We start from the raw sequence: 18,281 nt of genomic DNA, 5'->3' as shown, positions 1-18,281 counted from the left end.
GTGACAGAGCCTCAGGCACTTCTCATACACCTGAACTTTGTTGACCGTTTATCACTGACGGAAATGCTTAATTTGATTAGATGTTAGCAAAATGAAGATACACATTTTCCCCCAATCCAGTTCTGAATTATATCCATAGACTTATAGTTATAAATCTGTTCTTTTAAGGGTTATAAACTGAGGAGTGACATGGCCAGATTTGCATTTTTTTTTTTCAAATACATCTCATTTCCTTCAGATTTGCATTTTTTAAAAGATTCCTCTTAGTTGCCTTGTAGAGATCAGATAGGAGAGTACCAGAATGAGAAGCTGATACATCCCAGTTAGAAGGCCATTTAGAGTGTCCCGACAAGAGACAGTAGCAGCTTGGACTAGGAGGTGGCAGTGGAGATGAACAGATTGGATAGATTTGAGAGCAATTTGGGTGATAAAATTGACACAGGGGAGAGCGTAGGAAGAAAAGGTTCTGGATGACTCCTAGGTTTCTAGTATCATCTCTGTGCCAACTGCTCTGCTAGGCTCTGTAGCTGCGCCTCCTCCTAGAGGAGCTGCCAGTCCTGTGGGACAGACTCCATCTATGGAACTGATTCCAATGCCAAGCGGAATTTGATCTCCAAGGGGCACACCATAGTGTGAGAGCCTGCATGAGAGGTAGAGGGATGGGGGGAACTTCCTGGAGGAAGTCACATTTGAGCTTAACTTTGAAGAATGAGCAGGGCCGCTCTTAAATATATTCTAAAGTTACAATAACTAAAACAGTAAGACACAAGTCTGAAAAACAATTTTTGAAACAGAATAAATCTAAAGGAAATCCAGATCCGAAGGAAGGATTATCCAATAAATGGTGGGAGTTGGGATAATTGGTTTATTCTATTAAAAAATGGATTTACATCTTACTTTGTATTATGCATCTAAGTAAATTCCAGGTGGATTCAGAGTTCAATATAAAGGGAAAAAATCCTGAGACTTAAATTCTGTTGGTGGGAATGGACCAAGCAAAGGCAGGGAGGCAGAGGAGTAAAGGCGTTGGGTGCTGGTAAGAAGTTCAGCAGAGTCTCAGCGGGGTAAGAATGGGAGGGGAAAAGGGGGAGAAAGCTGAGAAGGCCACGAGGGAAAGATAGTGGAGTGTCTTGGTGCCCTGGCAACTTTTTTCTGAAATGGCTGTCATTGAGGATTTAGGGGCAAGAAAGAGAAAACGTCAGGCTTGAGATATCTTTATAACCTGGGTACCTGTGGACAGTTCACTTAAACACATTGAACCACAGTTTTCTTAGATCTAAAATAAACCTGGTGAGTGGATTTGGTTTCTGCTTTGAGTCTCAAGTTTCCATCTGTAAAATGGATGGATTGGATTCCTCAGGGATGGCAAACTGGGACCAGAGGATCTCCTGGGCCCTGGGCTCTGGATTTGTCTTCTCTAATGCCATCTGCTCTGCAGGCTCATCCTGGGGATGATGGTGACCACCTCGTTCCTGTCCATGTGGCTGAGCAACACTGCTTCCACTGCCATGATGCTTCCCATTGCCAATGCCATCCTGAAAAGTCTCTTTGGTGAGAAGGAGGTTCGAAAGGACCCCGGCCAGGAGAGTGAAGAGAATACAGGTGAGGCTGTGCAAAGGAATTGGGGCCAACTCCACCAGGATTTGGAAGTGGGAATGGGATGTCCAAAGGATGTCAGGGAAGGCCAAGGGCATGCACACTTATTGAGCACCTGCTATGTGTCAGATGTTTTAATTATGACAATGACTGATAATTAGATAAGAAATCATGGTACCTTGGTTTTTTAAAATTTGCTTTTATTAAGCGCATACTGTATACTGAGCAGTGAGTTGACCTCTTTACATACATGATCTCCCTTAACTCTCAAAACAGCTCTATGAAGTAGGTACTGTAATTAAACCTTGTTTTACAGCATCCAAAGAGATGCTCAGCATCACCAGTATTCAGAGAAATGCAAATTGAAACAATGACATTTTAATCAATGAGACAGGCAGAAATAAGAAAGCTAGTGAATCCCCATGTTGGCAGGAATGGGGGCCACAGGAACTCTCGTGCACTGCTAGAAAGAGTGTAGACTGGGTTAGAGTTTCTTAAGGATCTTGTGCAAGGATTTAATCACATTAAATGTGTTTATACTGTGTAACCCAGCAGTGTTGCTCCCAGACACCAAAGAAATCCTCTCTTAGGTCCAGGAGGGAACACACATAGTGATATTCACTGTAGCGCTCTCTGTGGTGTGGGGATTGGTGGCTGCATGGGCTTTATCGCTAGGCATGTAGCGATACAGGCAAAGGCAAAAATGGTGGGTACATGCCATTGAGCATTATGCTGCTTTTAAAAGAGAGAAGAATTAGTGAACCATACACTTCTATAAATGGATCTCACAGAGCAGTTATGATTGCGGGTAAAAACCAGAATGAGATCTAGAATACACCCTCCATATGTAAGCTGAAAATACACACGAACGACAAAACATTGTGTAAGAAATGTGTAATGAAAAGCTACACATTAAACATATCAGAATGGTTGCTATGGCAAGGGTGAGAGTGGGAAATGGGGAGAGAAAGGACTAAAAAGACCCAATCAATTATAGAAAATAGAAGCTTTGTGCAGTAAATAGTGATAACGTATTATGAACAGAGGGATTTGATTCCCTCAATCCTCTGAACTTGTGTTCTTAACAAAACAAAACGTACACAGCCATTGTATTTTTAGATGACTATATTCAGGCTCCAAGAGGGAAATGATTTTCCCAAATCACAGAGTGAAGTTAAAGAAGTCCAGGATCAATTCAGAGGCACAATGATGTCATGACTTTTCATTGGCGACTCTGTGGTTCCCCTGGTCTTATGGTTGCAAAGTGGCTGCCACATCATGTCACTTTAAAATGCCTTACTTTTAATTTACATAACTATTTTAAAAGGAAGATTTGAATTGATACATATGTGGGCAGAAATGGCTAGTTTAACCCCAGCATCGATTGTTCCTTTGTTCTTTTAGGAATAGAACCCAGTGCTTTCCTCTCTGAGGAAAGGCTGAAACTACTCTTGTGATAAGACTTGGTCAGGTAACTGAGTCTGGTCAATGGAATGTGAGTGGAAGTGATGTGTACAACTTCCGGGTTCTGCCCTTTCTGCCAGGTGGAATGTGAATATGATGGCACCCGAGACCCAAAGACAGGAGCCACATCTTAGGAGATAGATGGCAGATCTGCCCCTGTGGCTTTGGATCATTTACCTAAGTGAACACAACAAGCATTATCCATGAAACCATAGGTTTTGTGTGCTAGTTCTAGTTTTTAAAATATGAAATAAATTAAATATATATCTGTTAAAACTTAAATGTTTATCCATGTACTATCTAAGTTAACCTCACTGACAGTCACATGAGTATTTCCCTGTCATACACTAAGGGGTCCTGCTTATTTTATTTTCACGGCAGCCCTGAACACTAGAAATGATTATATGTACTTTACAGATGAAGTTCAGAGAGGTGAGATGATGTGTTCAGGATCATAGCATTGGCAAAGTGGCAGAGTCAGCTCTGCGCAGGGGTGGGGTCTTCCATGAGGAAGGGAAGAGAAGCTTTATAGCATGGATTAACAAATTCTGTCTACAGATGACCAAATAATAAATACTGCAGGCTTTGTGGGCCACTCTGTGCAACTACTCAACACTGCCCTTGCAGTGAGAAAGCAGCCACAGATAAAACAAACGAGCAGGTGTGGCAATGTGCCAATAAAACTGTATTCATGGGTGCTGAAATGAAAATTTCATATAATTTTCATAACAGGAAATATTCTTCTATAGATTTTTTTCGACCATTTCAAAATGTAAAAGCCATTCCTAGTTGGCAGGCCACACAAAAACAGGCGGCGGGCTGGATTGGGGCTGCATATTTTGGTCACTGACCCCAGCTGTACAATATTGGCTTTCTTGACTTTCAAACTGTTTCCCTTAAGAGAACTGCCTGATGGTCACCCTGGGGTGGCAGCAAGCACCTGGGACTCTGCCCTTTCCTCCATTTCAACCCTAGTTAGACTCAGTTTATTCATTTTGTACACTGAGCTTCTAAGCAATGATAACCAATGTTTACTGTGCACTTAGTTTATGTGCGGACTCTTAGGTGGGCCTTATATCTGAATGAGATGGAACAAGCATTGACCTCATTTAGAGAAATGGAAATTGAGGAAGGAATTAAGAAGAGTCCCCCCACCCCCCGTTACCCAGTTTCCAAACAGTGGCTCTGGTGTTTTGAATCCAGGCTGGCTGACTTCAGAGCCTGCATTCTCAGGCTCCATTATTCTGCCTCCCACATGAGACTTTTTACGAAGTGGCAAAGCAAATGATTGAAAGCCAAGTCCCTCATTATGAGAATGAAAAATCTGAGACTCAGGAAGGGGAAGGGACTTGCCCAAGGCCACACACAGTGGTGGCCATGCAGTGAAGTCCAGAGTCTTTTCCCATGCTGCAGGATGTCAGGAGGGAGGGGACCCTGGGGGTTGGGATAGATACCTGCCTTTACAGGCCATGGGATCGGGGAGAAGGACTTGGTTAATGATCAAGGACTTGGTTAAAGACCTAAAACAAGGCTAATTCCAGTGCAAAGAGAGCTATTCCCTTTCATCCAGTTCTGAGCTTTGACCAGGTGGCAGGAGGCGAGGACAGGGGTGGAGGGAGTAGAGATTCTGCCAGTGGGCTAGGAGAGGCACGAGGAAGTTGCTAGGAGCTATAGGTTCATGAGGGACATCTGTAGCACCAGCAGCAACCATTATCATCATGTGAGCTGAGCTCTCATTTTCTGAGCAAACACCACATGCCAGATACCATGCTAATTTTTTTATACTCATTAGCTCATCTGATCTTCGTAATTGTACTGGGAGGTAATGATGCCCATTTTATAGATGAGGAAACTGAGGCTCAGAGAAGCAAAATGATTTGCCCAAAGTAACATGGTGATTTGCTGAGCTCTGTCTGAATCCAGAATCTGTGCTTATAAGCACCTTGCCATGGTGCCTGGTACAGAGGAGGCAGAACCCAGGGCAGGGTGGGTCTATCTGGATAAGACTCCAGAGGTCCTCAGACTTGGAGGGCAGCCCCGTTGCATTTCTCCAGTTCCTTTACCTAGTTCTGTGCCCTGCACTATCTGGGCGACCCAGGGGCCATGTGACCGATGGCTTTGCCAATGGCCCTCTGCATGCACACTCTCATTAGGTCCTCCACCACAGCCCTGTGGGGAGGCACTATTAGCATGCCCATTTTACAGAGGAGGAAACTGAAGCTCACAGCCATGATTGGCCCAATGTTCCTTGGCCAGTAAGGGACCCACCTGGATTTTGTTTTTGTTTTTTAGAGACAGGGTCTTCCTCTGTCTCCTAGGCTGGAGTGCAGTGGTGCAATCAGCTCGCTGCAGCCTCAAACTCCCGGGCTCAAGTGATCCTCTAGCCTTGGCCTCCCAGAGCACTGGGATTACAGGCATGAACCACTACGTCTGGCCCTTCACCTGGCTTTTGAATCTAAACTCTTTCCCCTCCTTTTTTTCTGTCCATAGAAAGCTAGCTTGCCATCTACATCTTTGTTTTATAGGAAGGCCCAGGATACCACCCTTCACAACACAAGGGTCTTTAATGTTGGGTGAAGCATTGTCTTCATCCATAAGCTAACCCACCTTCTGCAACTTTCCTCATCTATAAAACAAGGACGCTTTCTCTTACGTGAGAAACAAGAGCCAGGTACATAGGAAGTGGTTAATATATGGCAGTTGTATTAAAAACTACCTGTGAGACTTCCAGGCATTGGAGGCACAGGTAATAAGACCTTCTACCTCGATGCACCTTGGCATTTCCCCTCCTACTTAAGCAGGATTGATTTGCTTCCTGGTTTACAATCTGTCTCCTCCATAGACTCCAAGCTCCGTGAAGGGCCTATCAATCTTTCTCATTGTCGTAAATCTTCACTGATGCAGTCTTGTGCACCTAAGACACTGTTGGTACATAGTAGATGTTCAGTAAATGTGTAAAATTAATGAATACACAAATAGACCATTGAACTAACTGTTCTATGCCTCAGTTTCCTCAAACCTAAAACGGGGATAATAATCCTCACTACCTAGGCTGGCATGAGGGCTAAATGAATAAATGGACATAAGCCTGCTTCACTTGGGGGCTTTTGAACTTCCCTGGAGTGCTGTTTACCTAATTTGACACAAGAACTCTTTCCCGAGGGCACTCTTCATGTCAAACTTTAAGAACATCTTAGTCATACCAGGGAGGCTAGACTAGAGTTATCAGTTTCACGTCAGACCTGCTAAGTGCCAGGTGGGTGCCTTGGAAATGGACCAAGGTTCAGGGGGTGGGAGATCCAAAGTTCTGGGTATAATGCTGACTCTGCCACTGACCGATTGGGTCCTCTTGATCCCAACTTTAGCCCATCTCTCTGGGCCTCAGTTTCCCCAGTTGTCAAGAGGAAGGTAATAAACTTTGCATAGCTCTCTAAGGCTGCTTGGAGACAGCTGTAAGATCATAAATGTGAAAGTTCTGTCCCCTGGCCTGACACAAACTCAAGGGTTGGTATGATGTGAATAGGACCCTACAGAAGCATCAAGCTTCTAATCAACTGGCAATTTCTGGACCCAGAGAAGTCTCTCTGGGGACTTTGCCCCACTGGCCTGTTTCCACGTGGTCTTTTGGGTCACTGAGGTCACAGGAAGCACAGGCGTGGATCCTGCGTAAATGCCTAAGAGCTCCGCTCAGCACCAGGTTTTCCAGTTTCATCTTCATGACTTTATCATCATCATCATCATCATCATCATCAGAAAATCCCTGGTATTAACATTTTTTACATTGCTAATCTCCATAAGGAAAAAGCAAAACTCCTTCCTGATCTTCTATGATAAAGCTAATTACTGTCTAGAGTTCTGCGTGTACAAATATCCTTCACTGCCTTATTTATAGCACATACAATCTCTTATCAGGGCTCTTCAACTCAGATGCAGAGCAAACGGGGTCAGATGGGGGCTGTGGCAAACTGGTGAGCTCAGTTTCCCTATCTGTAACCTCAGACGAGTTGCTCTCCACCCTGGCTGCCTAAAGGAGACACCTGCACAGCACCCAGGCGGGAAGAGGGTAGAGTGAGCTAGAGATGGTGGGGGCTGGGGGTCACCAAGTCAGAGTCCTTACTCTCTGGCCATCCCCTGGGAACAACTTTGCCCCCAACCTTAGTGTGCTATTAATAGTCCCTCGCTTCCTACTTCAGTGCCCTGGACCCTGGCCTCGTGCATGGCATGTGGACCTGTTCCCAGCACTCGTGTCCAGGGGCCCTTATTCCTATGGCCCAGGGCAGCTGACTCAACTTTCCCCTTCAGGCCCCCGCAGGGGGTCAACAGGGCCAGCTCCAGGCACAGGAAAAATGACACACTCAGCCACCAGGAAATCCTGTTCCCTCAGTACCAACGGGGTACCGCGAGAGCAGCCTGTGGTGGGGAAGAGACTCCCCCAAGCCGCAGGCGAGACAAGGAATGTCCACATGGCTGTGTATGTGGCCTGACTTCCATGTGAAGGAAAATCCCATGTGAAAAAGAAAAAAAAATCAAACTTCTTTTGTGTCTTGCTTGGGTCCCTAAAGAGTGTCAATGGTCTTCAACAAAGACCCCAGGAATACACTAGTAATGAAACAAGCTGAGTTATCATTTACAGCAGCAGTGAGGGGGTGGGGCGCACATGCCATGAGCTACCCTGAGTATCTCAGGAAGAGGGTATTAAAAGGAACCCAGGACAGGATCTGGGCTGGAGGTTGGGCACTGAGAGAGACCAGAGGCAATTCTGAGCTGGGTAAGGAAGGAGAAGTAACTCATTTAGCAAGAGAGGGGGATGTTGGGATTTTGAGGGTGTCACAGCCACCTTGCCCTTAGACAAGATTATGAAGTGGACTTGCATAGTCTCAGAGTGTCTTTGTCTGAGGTCAGTGTTCTGTTAGATTGTGGAAGTCCAACAGGAGAACAAAGTAACCTGGCTCTGAGTATTAGAATCATTCCCTATGCCCTGTTTTCTTCTTTCTCAATGGTAACCCATATTTACTGAACTTTTGCTAGTACTCAGCTTCCTGTTAAATTCGTTCTTTTTTTTATTATTTTATTTTATTTATTTATTTTTTTTGAGATGGGGTCTTGCTCTGTCACCCAGGATGGAGTGCAGTGGCATGATCACGGTTCACTGCAGCCTTGACCTCCTCAGCTCAAGCAATCCTCCCCGCTCAGCCTCTTGAGTAGCTGGGACTGCCCAGCTCTGTTGAAGTCTTTGTATCAAGATTGGTAAACCGTGGCCCTTCACATCCAGCCTACTGCTTGTTTTTTATACAGCCTGGGAGCTAAGAATCGTTTTCGTATTTTTAAGTGGTTGAAATAAATCAAAAGAAGAAAAATATTTTGTGACATGTGAAAAATTATATGATATTCAAATTTCAGCCCAGGCGTGGTAGCTCACGTCTGTAATCTCAGCACTTTGGGAGGCTGAGGTGAGAGGATCGGCTGAGCCCCAGAGTTAGAGACCAGCCTGGGCAACAGAGCAAGACCTCCCTTTTACAAAAAAACAAAAAAACAAAAACAAACAAACAAACCAAAAAAACCCACAACAGTTAGCCGGGCATGGTGGCACACACCTGTGGACCCAGCTACTTGGGAGACTGAGGTGGGAGGATCACTTGAGCCCGGGATATCGAGGCTGTTGTGAGCTGAGATCGTGCCACTGCCTTCCAGCCTGGGCAACAGAGCAAGACCCTGTCTCAGAAAAAACAAAACAAATTGTTTTTTGACGTCCCCCAAATAAAAGTTTAGCCACACTCAAGCATTGATGTGTTGTCTGTGGCTGATTTTCTGCTCCTATGGCAGAGATATGTTGTTATGACAGAGACCTCATGGCCCCCCAAAACCTAAAATGTTTACTATCTGGCTTTTTACAGAAGTTTGCTGATCTCTGCTTTTAACAGGTTAACTCTTGTTTTTTGTTTTTGTTGTTGTTGTTGTTTGTTTGTTTGTTTTGAGACGGAGTTTCGCTCTTGTTGCCTAGGCTAGATTGCAGTGGTGCTATCTTGGCTCACCGCAACCTCTGCCTCCCGAGTTCAAGCAATTCTCCTGTCTCAGCCTCCCCAGTAGCTGGGATACATGCATGCACCACCACGCCCAGCTAATTTTGCATTTTTAGTAGAGACGGGGTTTCTCCATGTTGGTCAGGCTGGTCTCGAACTCCCAGCCTCAGGTGATCCACCCACCTCAGCTTCCTAAAGTGCTGGGATTACAGGCGTGAGCCACTGCACCCAGCAGTAGATTAACTCTGTAATTCTCATGACAGTCCTAGAGTAGTTACTTCCATCTTATAAATTAAAGAACTGAGGTATAGGGAGATTAAGGGATATACCCTAACCAAGGTTTCTCAACTTCGTTACCAATGACATTGGGTGGGATAATTCTTTGCTGGGGTGGGCTGACCTGTGTATTGCAGGATGTTTAGCAGCATTTCTGGTCTCTAACTAATAGATGCCAGTAGTACTTTGCCCTTCCACCCAAGTTGTGATAACCAAAAATGCCCCCAGACATTGCCCAACGTCCTTTGGGTACAGAATTGGCCCTCGCTGGGAACCACTGACCTAAAGTCAGATAGGAAGTGATGGAACTAGGATTTGAACCCAAGACTGATGTGTTTGGCCACCAGCCACACACCCAGCTCCCGGGGGTGGGTTATTTTACTCTTAGTGGTGGTTCGAGCTGCAAGAACATTTAATTCATTCTAATTTTCTTTTCCCCAAAACACTGTCAAAGGCTGCTGGGGAGTCTGGTCTATCAAGCAGAGCAATAACTTTATTATTTTTGTGTGTTTGTTTTAAGAGACAAGGTCTTTCTCTGTCACCCAAGCTGGAGTGCAGTGACATGATTATACCTCACTGCAGCCTCCAACTCCTGGGCTCAACTGATCCTCCACCTCAGCCTCTGGAGTAGTTGGGACTACAGGCATGCACCACCACGCCCAGCTAATTTTTTTAGAAAATGTTTTTTAGAGATGGGGTCTCACTATCTGGCCCAGGCTGGTTTCAAACTCCTGGGCTCAAGCAATCCTCCTGCCTCAGCCTCCTGAGTAGCTGGGATCATAGGCATGAACCACCACACTCAACCAGAGAAATAACTTTAAAAACGAAGTCAGCTCCTGTCCTGAGCCTCCTCTGCTCAAATGCTACCCTAGTTCCCACATGACTCAGAGGAGAAGCCATAGTCCTTCCTGTGAGCTCTGAGATCCCTGCATGATCCCACCCACTTCCTACCACCTCTACCCCCTGCCACTTCTCTTACCTTGCCTCCTCTTACTCTTCTCCTCCCTTAGGCCCCTGCAGCCCCACTGGCCTCCCCTTTGCTTCCTGGGTGTGCTCCCACCCCAGGGCCTTTGCACCTGCTCTTTCTTGCCCCAGATGTTTGCATGGCTCACCCCCTCACCTTCAGGTCTTGGTTTGAAGTCAAATTTTCCTTCTCTATCAGGCTCTCTTTGAGGCTTGGTGTCTCACCCAAGGATGCCTGGCTCCTTCCCTGCCTCGCATGGCATGCATCTTCATTTGACATACTGCATATGTTACTTAGTCATGTGTGGTCTGTCCCCCCCACCGGATATCAGCTCCATGAGGGCATGGACTTTCATCTTTTGTCACTCAGCACCAGGTGCATGGCAGGTACTCCACAGCGATTTGCTAATGGATCAGTTGGCTAGGGTTCATGTGCCCCAGTTGGGCTCTGGGTTCCAAGTTGCACCAAGCTCTTATCTCAAAACAGCTGAAACACATCCACCACTTACTACTCTCAGGGTCTCTGTGGTCACTAGCCAAATCCAGCCACCATCATCTTAGATGGAAAATGCAACAGATCCAGAACTGGGCTCCCAATTTCCATTTTTACCCCTTCCCCTACATCCATTCTCTCGGACCAGGCCCAGAGATGTTTGCAAAATGTAAATCATATTGTCTTGGGCATTAAATCCTGCAGCAGGACCCCATCCCTGATTTAGTCCCCATTGGCCTTTGCCCACTCCGTCCCCATCCCCCATCTCCCCTATGCTTTTCCTATACACCTCTTTCCCAGCATGTGGGGCTTCCTCAGTTCTTCATCTCAGCCAAACGCCTTCTTACTGCCGGGCCTTTGTGCTTGCTGTTCCTGTTTCCTTGCACCCTCTTCCCAGGGCTCTTCATAGAATGGATTCCATTTTATCCTTGAGGTCTCAGATCTGATGCCATCAGCACACAGTGTCTTCTCTGTTGAAGAGAGAGCCCACCTACTCGCCTCTCTACATTCCAGTCACATTGCCCAGTTCTATTTCCTCCATACATTTGTCCCTACCTCAAATTTTCTTTATTCGTTCATTGCCTGTCTCCCCTTCTAGAGTATGACCTCCATGGAAGCCAGAGGCCTTGTTCTATATTGTTCACAGAGTACCCTGAGAACATAGTCAATAGCACATAGTAGGTGCTCAATAAATACTTTTTGGATGAATGAATGAATGAATGAATGAATGATTGGACAATTGGGGTCATCCAACACATTGATGATTCATTACCATTCATAGCTGGCCTTTCACAACTTTGGCAGTGGCTGCTCAGGTAAGCCTAGGCTTGAGTTATGGATTGTCAAGCAGCCCTGCAGCTAAACGCCTGCCAACAGGCCTGGGCACATCTTCACATATGGATGGTAGGACAGGAGGATAAAATGCTGAATGATTTTTCTTTTTCCTTTCCTTTCCTTTTCCTTTTGTCTCCTCTCCTCTCCTCTCCTCCCCTCCCCTTCCTTTCCTTTCCTTTCCCTCTCTTTCTTTTTCTTTCTCTCTCTCTTTCTTTCTTTCTTTCTTCCTTTCTTTCTTTCTCTCTTTCTTTCTCTTCCTTCCTTCCCCTTCCTTCCTTCCTTTCTCTCTCTCTTTCTTTCTTTTCTCTTTCTTTTCTTTCTTTCTTTCATTCCCTCCCTTCTTCCTTTCCTTTTCCTTCCTTCTTTCCTTCCTTCGTTCCTTCCTTCCTTCCTCCCTCCCTCCCTCCCTCTCTCTCCCTCCCTCCCCCTTCCTCCCTTCCTCTCTCTCCTTCCCTCTCTCTCTTCCTCTCTCTCTTCCTCTCTCTCTTCCTCTCTCTTCCTAAAGAGAGGAAGTCTTTAGATTTAGTGAATCAAGTCTTTTGATTTAGTGAGTAGTATAGGATCCTTGGCGAAGAAAGCATTCTTGACTAACTTCACAAGATTTGGGATACTCCTGTTCCATTCACTACATTACGCTAAAGACATCATGCTCTTTCCTCCTAGCTGCTCGGAGAAACGGCCTACACACTGTGCCCACGGAGATGCAGTTTCTCGCCAGCACAGAAGCGTAAGTTATTGGTGAAATTTGTAGAGGAGACAGTGCTTGATTCAAGGAGACAATGAACAAGAATTCAGTGCCGCAAATCATTTTCCTCCCATCCCTGAATTTTTCTCCAAACGACCTAATGCCTAAGTTTCCACCATTCATCTCTGTGGCTTAAACATTAACCTCAACAGCCTCCTTTAAAAAAATGCAGACATGGAAAGGGTAGGGCAGTATATTAAATCTCTAAAGATCTGGTGAGATTGAGGATCACAGGTACTTTCCTCTTGCAAGAAGAGATCCAGAAGAGCAAGATAGCACACACTGCATGACACAAGGAGGAGAGGGGTGCAGGCAGGGTTAACAGTCCATACAGACAAGAAAATACCTTATAAAACAATAACAGCCCTTCACCCTACGTGACTTAGAAAGCATCTTCACATTGATGTTGAAATCGCATTTAGTCTAGAGTATCCTTTGCATTATGGCAATGTAGTTAAGATCATAGGATTTGGAGTCGCAAACACCTGACTTGGAACTCTGGCCCTGCTCCATACTGGCTGTGTGAGATAATGAGGTAATGTAGATAGAGCAGGTTGGCTGGACCTTACATGTCCAGATGTTAGCACTTGTTATTATGGCATTGTGATCTCAATTTAACAGGGATGACACAACTGGGAGCCAAGCAATCTGCTCAAGACAGTGCTGGGCATTGATCTGGTCTATTTCATTCATTCAGCAAATATTTATTCAGAGCTTACGATGAGCCAGGCACTATTCTAGGGATGGAGATACAGCAAGGAACAGACAGAAAGCCCAGCCCTTATGGGTTTACATTCTAGTAGCAAGACACGGATAAGTGAATATAATCCATGGTTTGTTGGGTGGTGGATAAGCTTTGGAGGGAGATCAAAGCAGGAAGGAGGGTGGGGGAGGCGAGCTGGCAAGTGGGAAGGGGCAGTTTGAATGTGGGTAGTCAGGGAAGTCCTCACAAGAAGGTCGTGCTTGAGCAAATCTCTGCAAGAGGTGGGGAGTGGTGGGGGTATCCATGGGAAGAGTGTTCTCAGCATGTGGACCAGCACATGCAAAGCTCCTGAGAGGTCAAAGAGCAGCCAGGAAGCCAGTAACTGAGAATCGCAGTTACTCGGGAGGCTGAGGCAGGAGAATCGCTTGAACCCGGGAGGCAGAGGTAGCAGTGAGCTGAGATCATGCCATTGCACTCTAGCCTGGGTGACAAGAGTGAAGCTGTGTCTCAAATAAATAAATAAATAAAAATAAACAAAATAAAATAAAATTGATAATGCTATATATGCTGTTTTGTAACCTGCTATTTCACTTTTTTCCTTCATTTCAGTCTGTTTCCAAATACCTATTTTACTTAATGGAGAATAGTGAACATCATATAATGCCATAATGTTGGCCTCAATAATGCCAAAATTATGATCTTTTAGTTATATACTTAAAAATTCTTAATGTCATTATTTCCCAAAACTCTTTAACTGTACAAGGAAAACAACCCAGAAAATAAAAAAGAAAAAAAATACGTAATTCCACTCCTGGGAAAGATATCAAAACAACTTGCATCTGTTTCTAGACTTTAAATATTTTTATATTCATGAAACATAGCTATTTCTTTATTTCTATTTATTACTTATTAATTTTTTTTAGAGACAGTGTCTCACTCTGTCACCCAGGCTGGAGAGCAGTGGGGCAATCATAGCTCACTACAGCCTCAAACTTTTGGGCTTAATCAACCCTTCTGCCTCAGCCTCCCAGGTAGCTGGAACTACAGGTGCATGCCACCACGCCCAGCTGATTTTTTTTTTATAGAGATGGAATCTCACTATATTGCCCAGGCTGGTCTCAAACTCCTGTCCTCAAGCAATCCTTTGCCTTGGTCTCCCAAAGTGTTGGAGTTATAGGAGTGAGCTACCACGCCCATGAGGATTTATACAATAAAAAACTAAATGGTATTGTGGCATGCCTTTTCGCCGTAGTTTGTGAATGGACAACTTTCATCTTAATAAGCATCCATTTAATAGCTGCATTGGTGTTCCATCCAGGAAGAGAGTCATCTTTATTATCAGCCCCTTTTAGATGGACATTTAGACTGTTCTTCATTTAAATTATATTTAATGGCATGGTGAGTTCCCTTGTACCCACCCCTGAGACACTTGTCTATTTCTTTAGGATACATTCTTAGAGTAGAATATCTGAACTGTAGAGTTGCACCTTGTTACAGGTTTTTGATACCTGTGCCAAATTACCTTCTAGAAAGATCACTCAGCTCCCCAACCCCTGGGCAGTCCGTGGCCTGTTCTCCATGTGTTCTGAATGGCTTCTCTTTGGATTTGTTTAAAGCAAAGACCACCCTGGGGAGACGGAGGTTCCACTGGATCTGCTGGCGGACTCCAGGAAGGAGGATGAATATCGTGGGAACATCTGGAAGGGCTTCCTCATCTCTATCCCTTACTCAGCCAGCATTGGGGGCACAGCCACACTCACAGGCACAGCCCCTAACCTCATCCTGCTTGGCCAGCTCAAGAGGTAGAAAGCAGGGAGGGTTCTGCCACCAGCAGGGAGGGTTCTGCTCCTCCCCTCCTCTTCCCTCCTTCATTCAACATACAGGGAATGTGTATTGAGAGCCTTCTCTGGGCCAGGCTCTGGGAACACAGCAATACACAAAATCCAGTGAGATCCCTGCCCTTGGGGAACTTCCGTTCTGGCGGGAGAGACAGGCAATAAGTGAAAAAGCAAATGAATATAAAACATATCTGTGTGATAAGTTAGGAAAAAAATATGGCAGGGAAAGAGAGTAGAAGTGAGGAGAGTGGGGTGCTAGTTTATGTAGGTTGGTCAGGGACACCGGTTCTCTCTGATGGGCTGACATTTGAGCAGAGACCTAGAAGAGAATGAGCCACGTGGACACAGGAGGGAAAGGCATTGCCGACAGCGACAGCAGGGAGTAGCTCCTACAGGGCTTGGAGGTGGAGCTGTTCCTGGGGAGGTTCAGGGACCAGCAGGAACACCAGGGAGATGAAGAGCCTGGGGTGAAGGGAAGGTGAGAAGACATAAGGTGATAGTGGTAAGTGTTGTCTAAGAACTCCTGCTTTTCCTTCAAGTGAGATGCGGGTCATTGGAAAGGTGACAGCAGAGGAGTAACCCAGTGGGAGGCATGGGTCTGTGGCTGTCATGGCCTGAGAGAAGCCTTCCAACCATAAGCAGAGTCCCCCAGTGGAGTGGGCTCTGCTGGGAGCTAAAGTCCCCCCATCCCTGGAAGTGGTCAGCAGTGACTGGGTGGCCGGTCAGGACATGAGGATAAGAGAAAGATGCTCCAACTGCACAACTTGCCGCTCCCATTATTTTAAGCCTCTGGTTTCCAAGATTTTAAAACTTCAGTATTTCAAGATCCTGTCTCTAAGACTTTTAGGTTCCAGGATTCCAAGGCAGGGTTTCCAAGATTCCTTGCAGTGGAGATGTACCATAGGTTCATTTAATTTACATAAATGCAAATGTAAGCATTTGGCCAACAAAGGGCACCAAAAAGTATTTGATAATCAACATGGCCGCAAATACTAGCCGACTTCTTTACCTGTTGCCCAACCAAAGAATCAAAAACACGTGGGGATGAAGGGAGGCCCTGCTGATCTCCCCGAGAGAGGTTTGCTATGTGTGCAACCGTCAGTAACATACACGTGAGTAATTACAGGTATTTTCACAAGAGATTTTAGTACACCCATGTTTGGCCTTGTGTTGATTTTAAACCTTAACCCCTGGATGAGATGAATTGCCAATACATTCCCAGATTCCAAAATGCTTTGATTTTAAGATTTGATGATGGAAACCAGTGATTGTCAACCATGAACTGAGAGAGGTGAAAAACAACCAAAAAAAAAAGAAGTCGTAGGTGTGTTTCACCAATTGATTTAAGCCCGCTGAGTTTTACTGCAAACCTTAGATGTCTTTTTATCTCTATCCCTTAAAGAAGGCTGTCTGTGCCTTCTGGTTTCAGCTCACTGACAGAAAAACCAGAAGCAAAGATGATCCTGCTTCCGGTGTGGGGAGTATCTAGGCTCAGCCCTTTAGTGTTCTGCGGAGGGGGAAGGTAGGCATTTGGTATTAGGGTTTGCTGGGACCCATCCCCAGGGCTGGACAGGAAGATGTGGGCTCTGGGGATGGAGAGCAGAGCCTAGGTTGAGGATGGGGAGAATTGGAGGGGAGCAGTTGTTGTCAAAGCGTTTTCAGACTGCCTGCCTGCCCTGATATGAGTAGGACTTTGTTCCAACCTGAAATGAAATTGGGGAAATTATATGTTTTTTATATGTTTATTTCATATTTATATTTTCTAAAATATATCTTATGTACATTTAAGTATATATTAACATATAATACATAAAATATATAATGTTAACTATATATACAGTAAAAATATCAAATGTAGGATTTCAAGTTAATTACATGCAAATCTTATGCAACACAAGGGCTCAAATGTAGACCCTCTAGTGTAGGAAGAGGGGATTTAAAAGGAATGCTAGGTAATACGTGATTTTGATTCTCCAGCTGAGAACAGGAGAAGCCTTGGGAGATAGGAGAAGTGATTGCCCTGAGTGGTCCTTTAGCCCTTGTTGCCAAAATACATTTTATTGGTTTATTCTGATTATAAAATGATATTGGCACATTAAAGAACATTTGGAAAATGTAGAAGAAATTTGAAATACCTTCAATCCCACTGTCGATATTTTAAGACTTTCTTCTAGACTTTTCTATGTCCATATATTAAATGTGCATATATTTAACGTTTTTGCCAGTATGCTCTTAATACAGTTTTATAGTCTGATTTTATCATTAAAATTTTTTAGAAAACATAATTTTTAGTGACTATGTATTATCTTATTTTGGGTGTACATACTTTAATCTTAAGCATTTAGATTGTTTTCATTTTATGATAATTATTATTTTGCTATTACAAATTATGTAACTGACCACACACTTGCTGATATTTTAATATTTTTAAAACAATATTTTTATTTTGTCTAATTATAGAGGTATACTTATTCATTGTAGAAAATACAGGTAGAGAAAAAGGAGGAAATAAAAACCACTTAGAATCCCACTATATAGAGTTTATTAATATTTTTGTTTGCTTATTTATTATATAATAACTTAATGTTTTGGTTTATTTACTTATTTATTTACCTAGAAATGTCCATGAGTGTCCACATACTTTTGTATACATCATTCTATAACTTACTTTTCCTCTTTTCAATCTAGCACTTATATTCCTGACCGCATTTCTGGTTTTTTGTTTTAAAGTTTATTTCTAGTAGTAGAATTTCTGGATAAAAGGATATGCACATTTTTAAGACTCTTACTGCATTTTACCAAATCCCTCTCCAGAAAAGAGTATTCTGATGAACAAACATCAAGAATCTGCCTGTTTTTCCACATCTTCACCAGCACTAAGTGTTATTGCCCTTCATCCTTTCAGGCTTGATGATGTCTTAATAAAATTGAGATTGGACACCATTCAGCAGAGAAAGAACTCATCAACATCACCATTGCCTGGACAAAATGCCCAGGGTCTTTGAGCATGTATAATAAAGAGGGCAAAGGTTTCAGCCTGCAGATGTGTTATGCTTGACTCCCACATTCATTAAAAACATTTTCATGAATTGCCAACATTTAAACATCACATAATTTCAAGTAAAACCCAAACCTGGGCTTACTGGCCCTGCACTCTTGCATGGCAACCCTGGGGGAGCAAATAGCAGCTGACCCCTTTAATGAGCACGGCTCTCTTCAATTCACCATGGCCGGCCTGGCCTGTTTCACTCACTCAGGTACCTGTCTGGCCTCCAGGGGGCAGAGATTTTGACTGTAGCGCACCTATTGGTCCCATTGGGTCAGAAGCCAGCAGCCTCCAAAGAAGAGG

General features: G+C 44.3%; 1 protein-coding gene across 1 annotated transcript in view; it reads left to right on the top strand.

The window, feature by feature from the left end:
* SLC13A3 (solute carrier family 13 member 3) overlaps positions 1-18,281 on the top strand; it is a 90,902-nt gene that overhangs the window by 39,269 nt on the left and 33,352 nt on the right. The window contains exons 3-5 of the mRNA XM_005569245.5: positions 1,439-1,602; positions 12,310-12,373; positions 14,711-14,896. Of these exons, the coding sequence (XP_005569302.2) occupies positions 1,439-1,602; positions 12,310-12,373; positions 14,711-14,896 (414 nt within the window). The remainder of the gene's footprint in view (positions 1-1,438; positions 1,603-12,309; positions 12,374-14,710; positions 14,897-18,281) is intronic.

Source organism: Macaca fascicularis, chromosome 10 (genome assembly GCF_037993035.2).
Source record: "Macaca fascicularis isolate 582-1 chromosome 10, T2T-MFA8v1.1".
Lineage (NCBI taxonomy): Eukaryota > Metazoa > Chordata > Mammalia > Primates > Cercopithecidae > Macaca > Macaca fascicularis.
The sequence above is the reverse complement of the archived record's forward strand: the minus strand, read 5'-3'. Positions and strand labels throughout refer to the sequence as shown.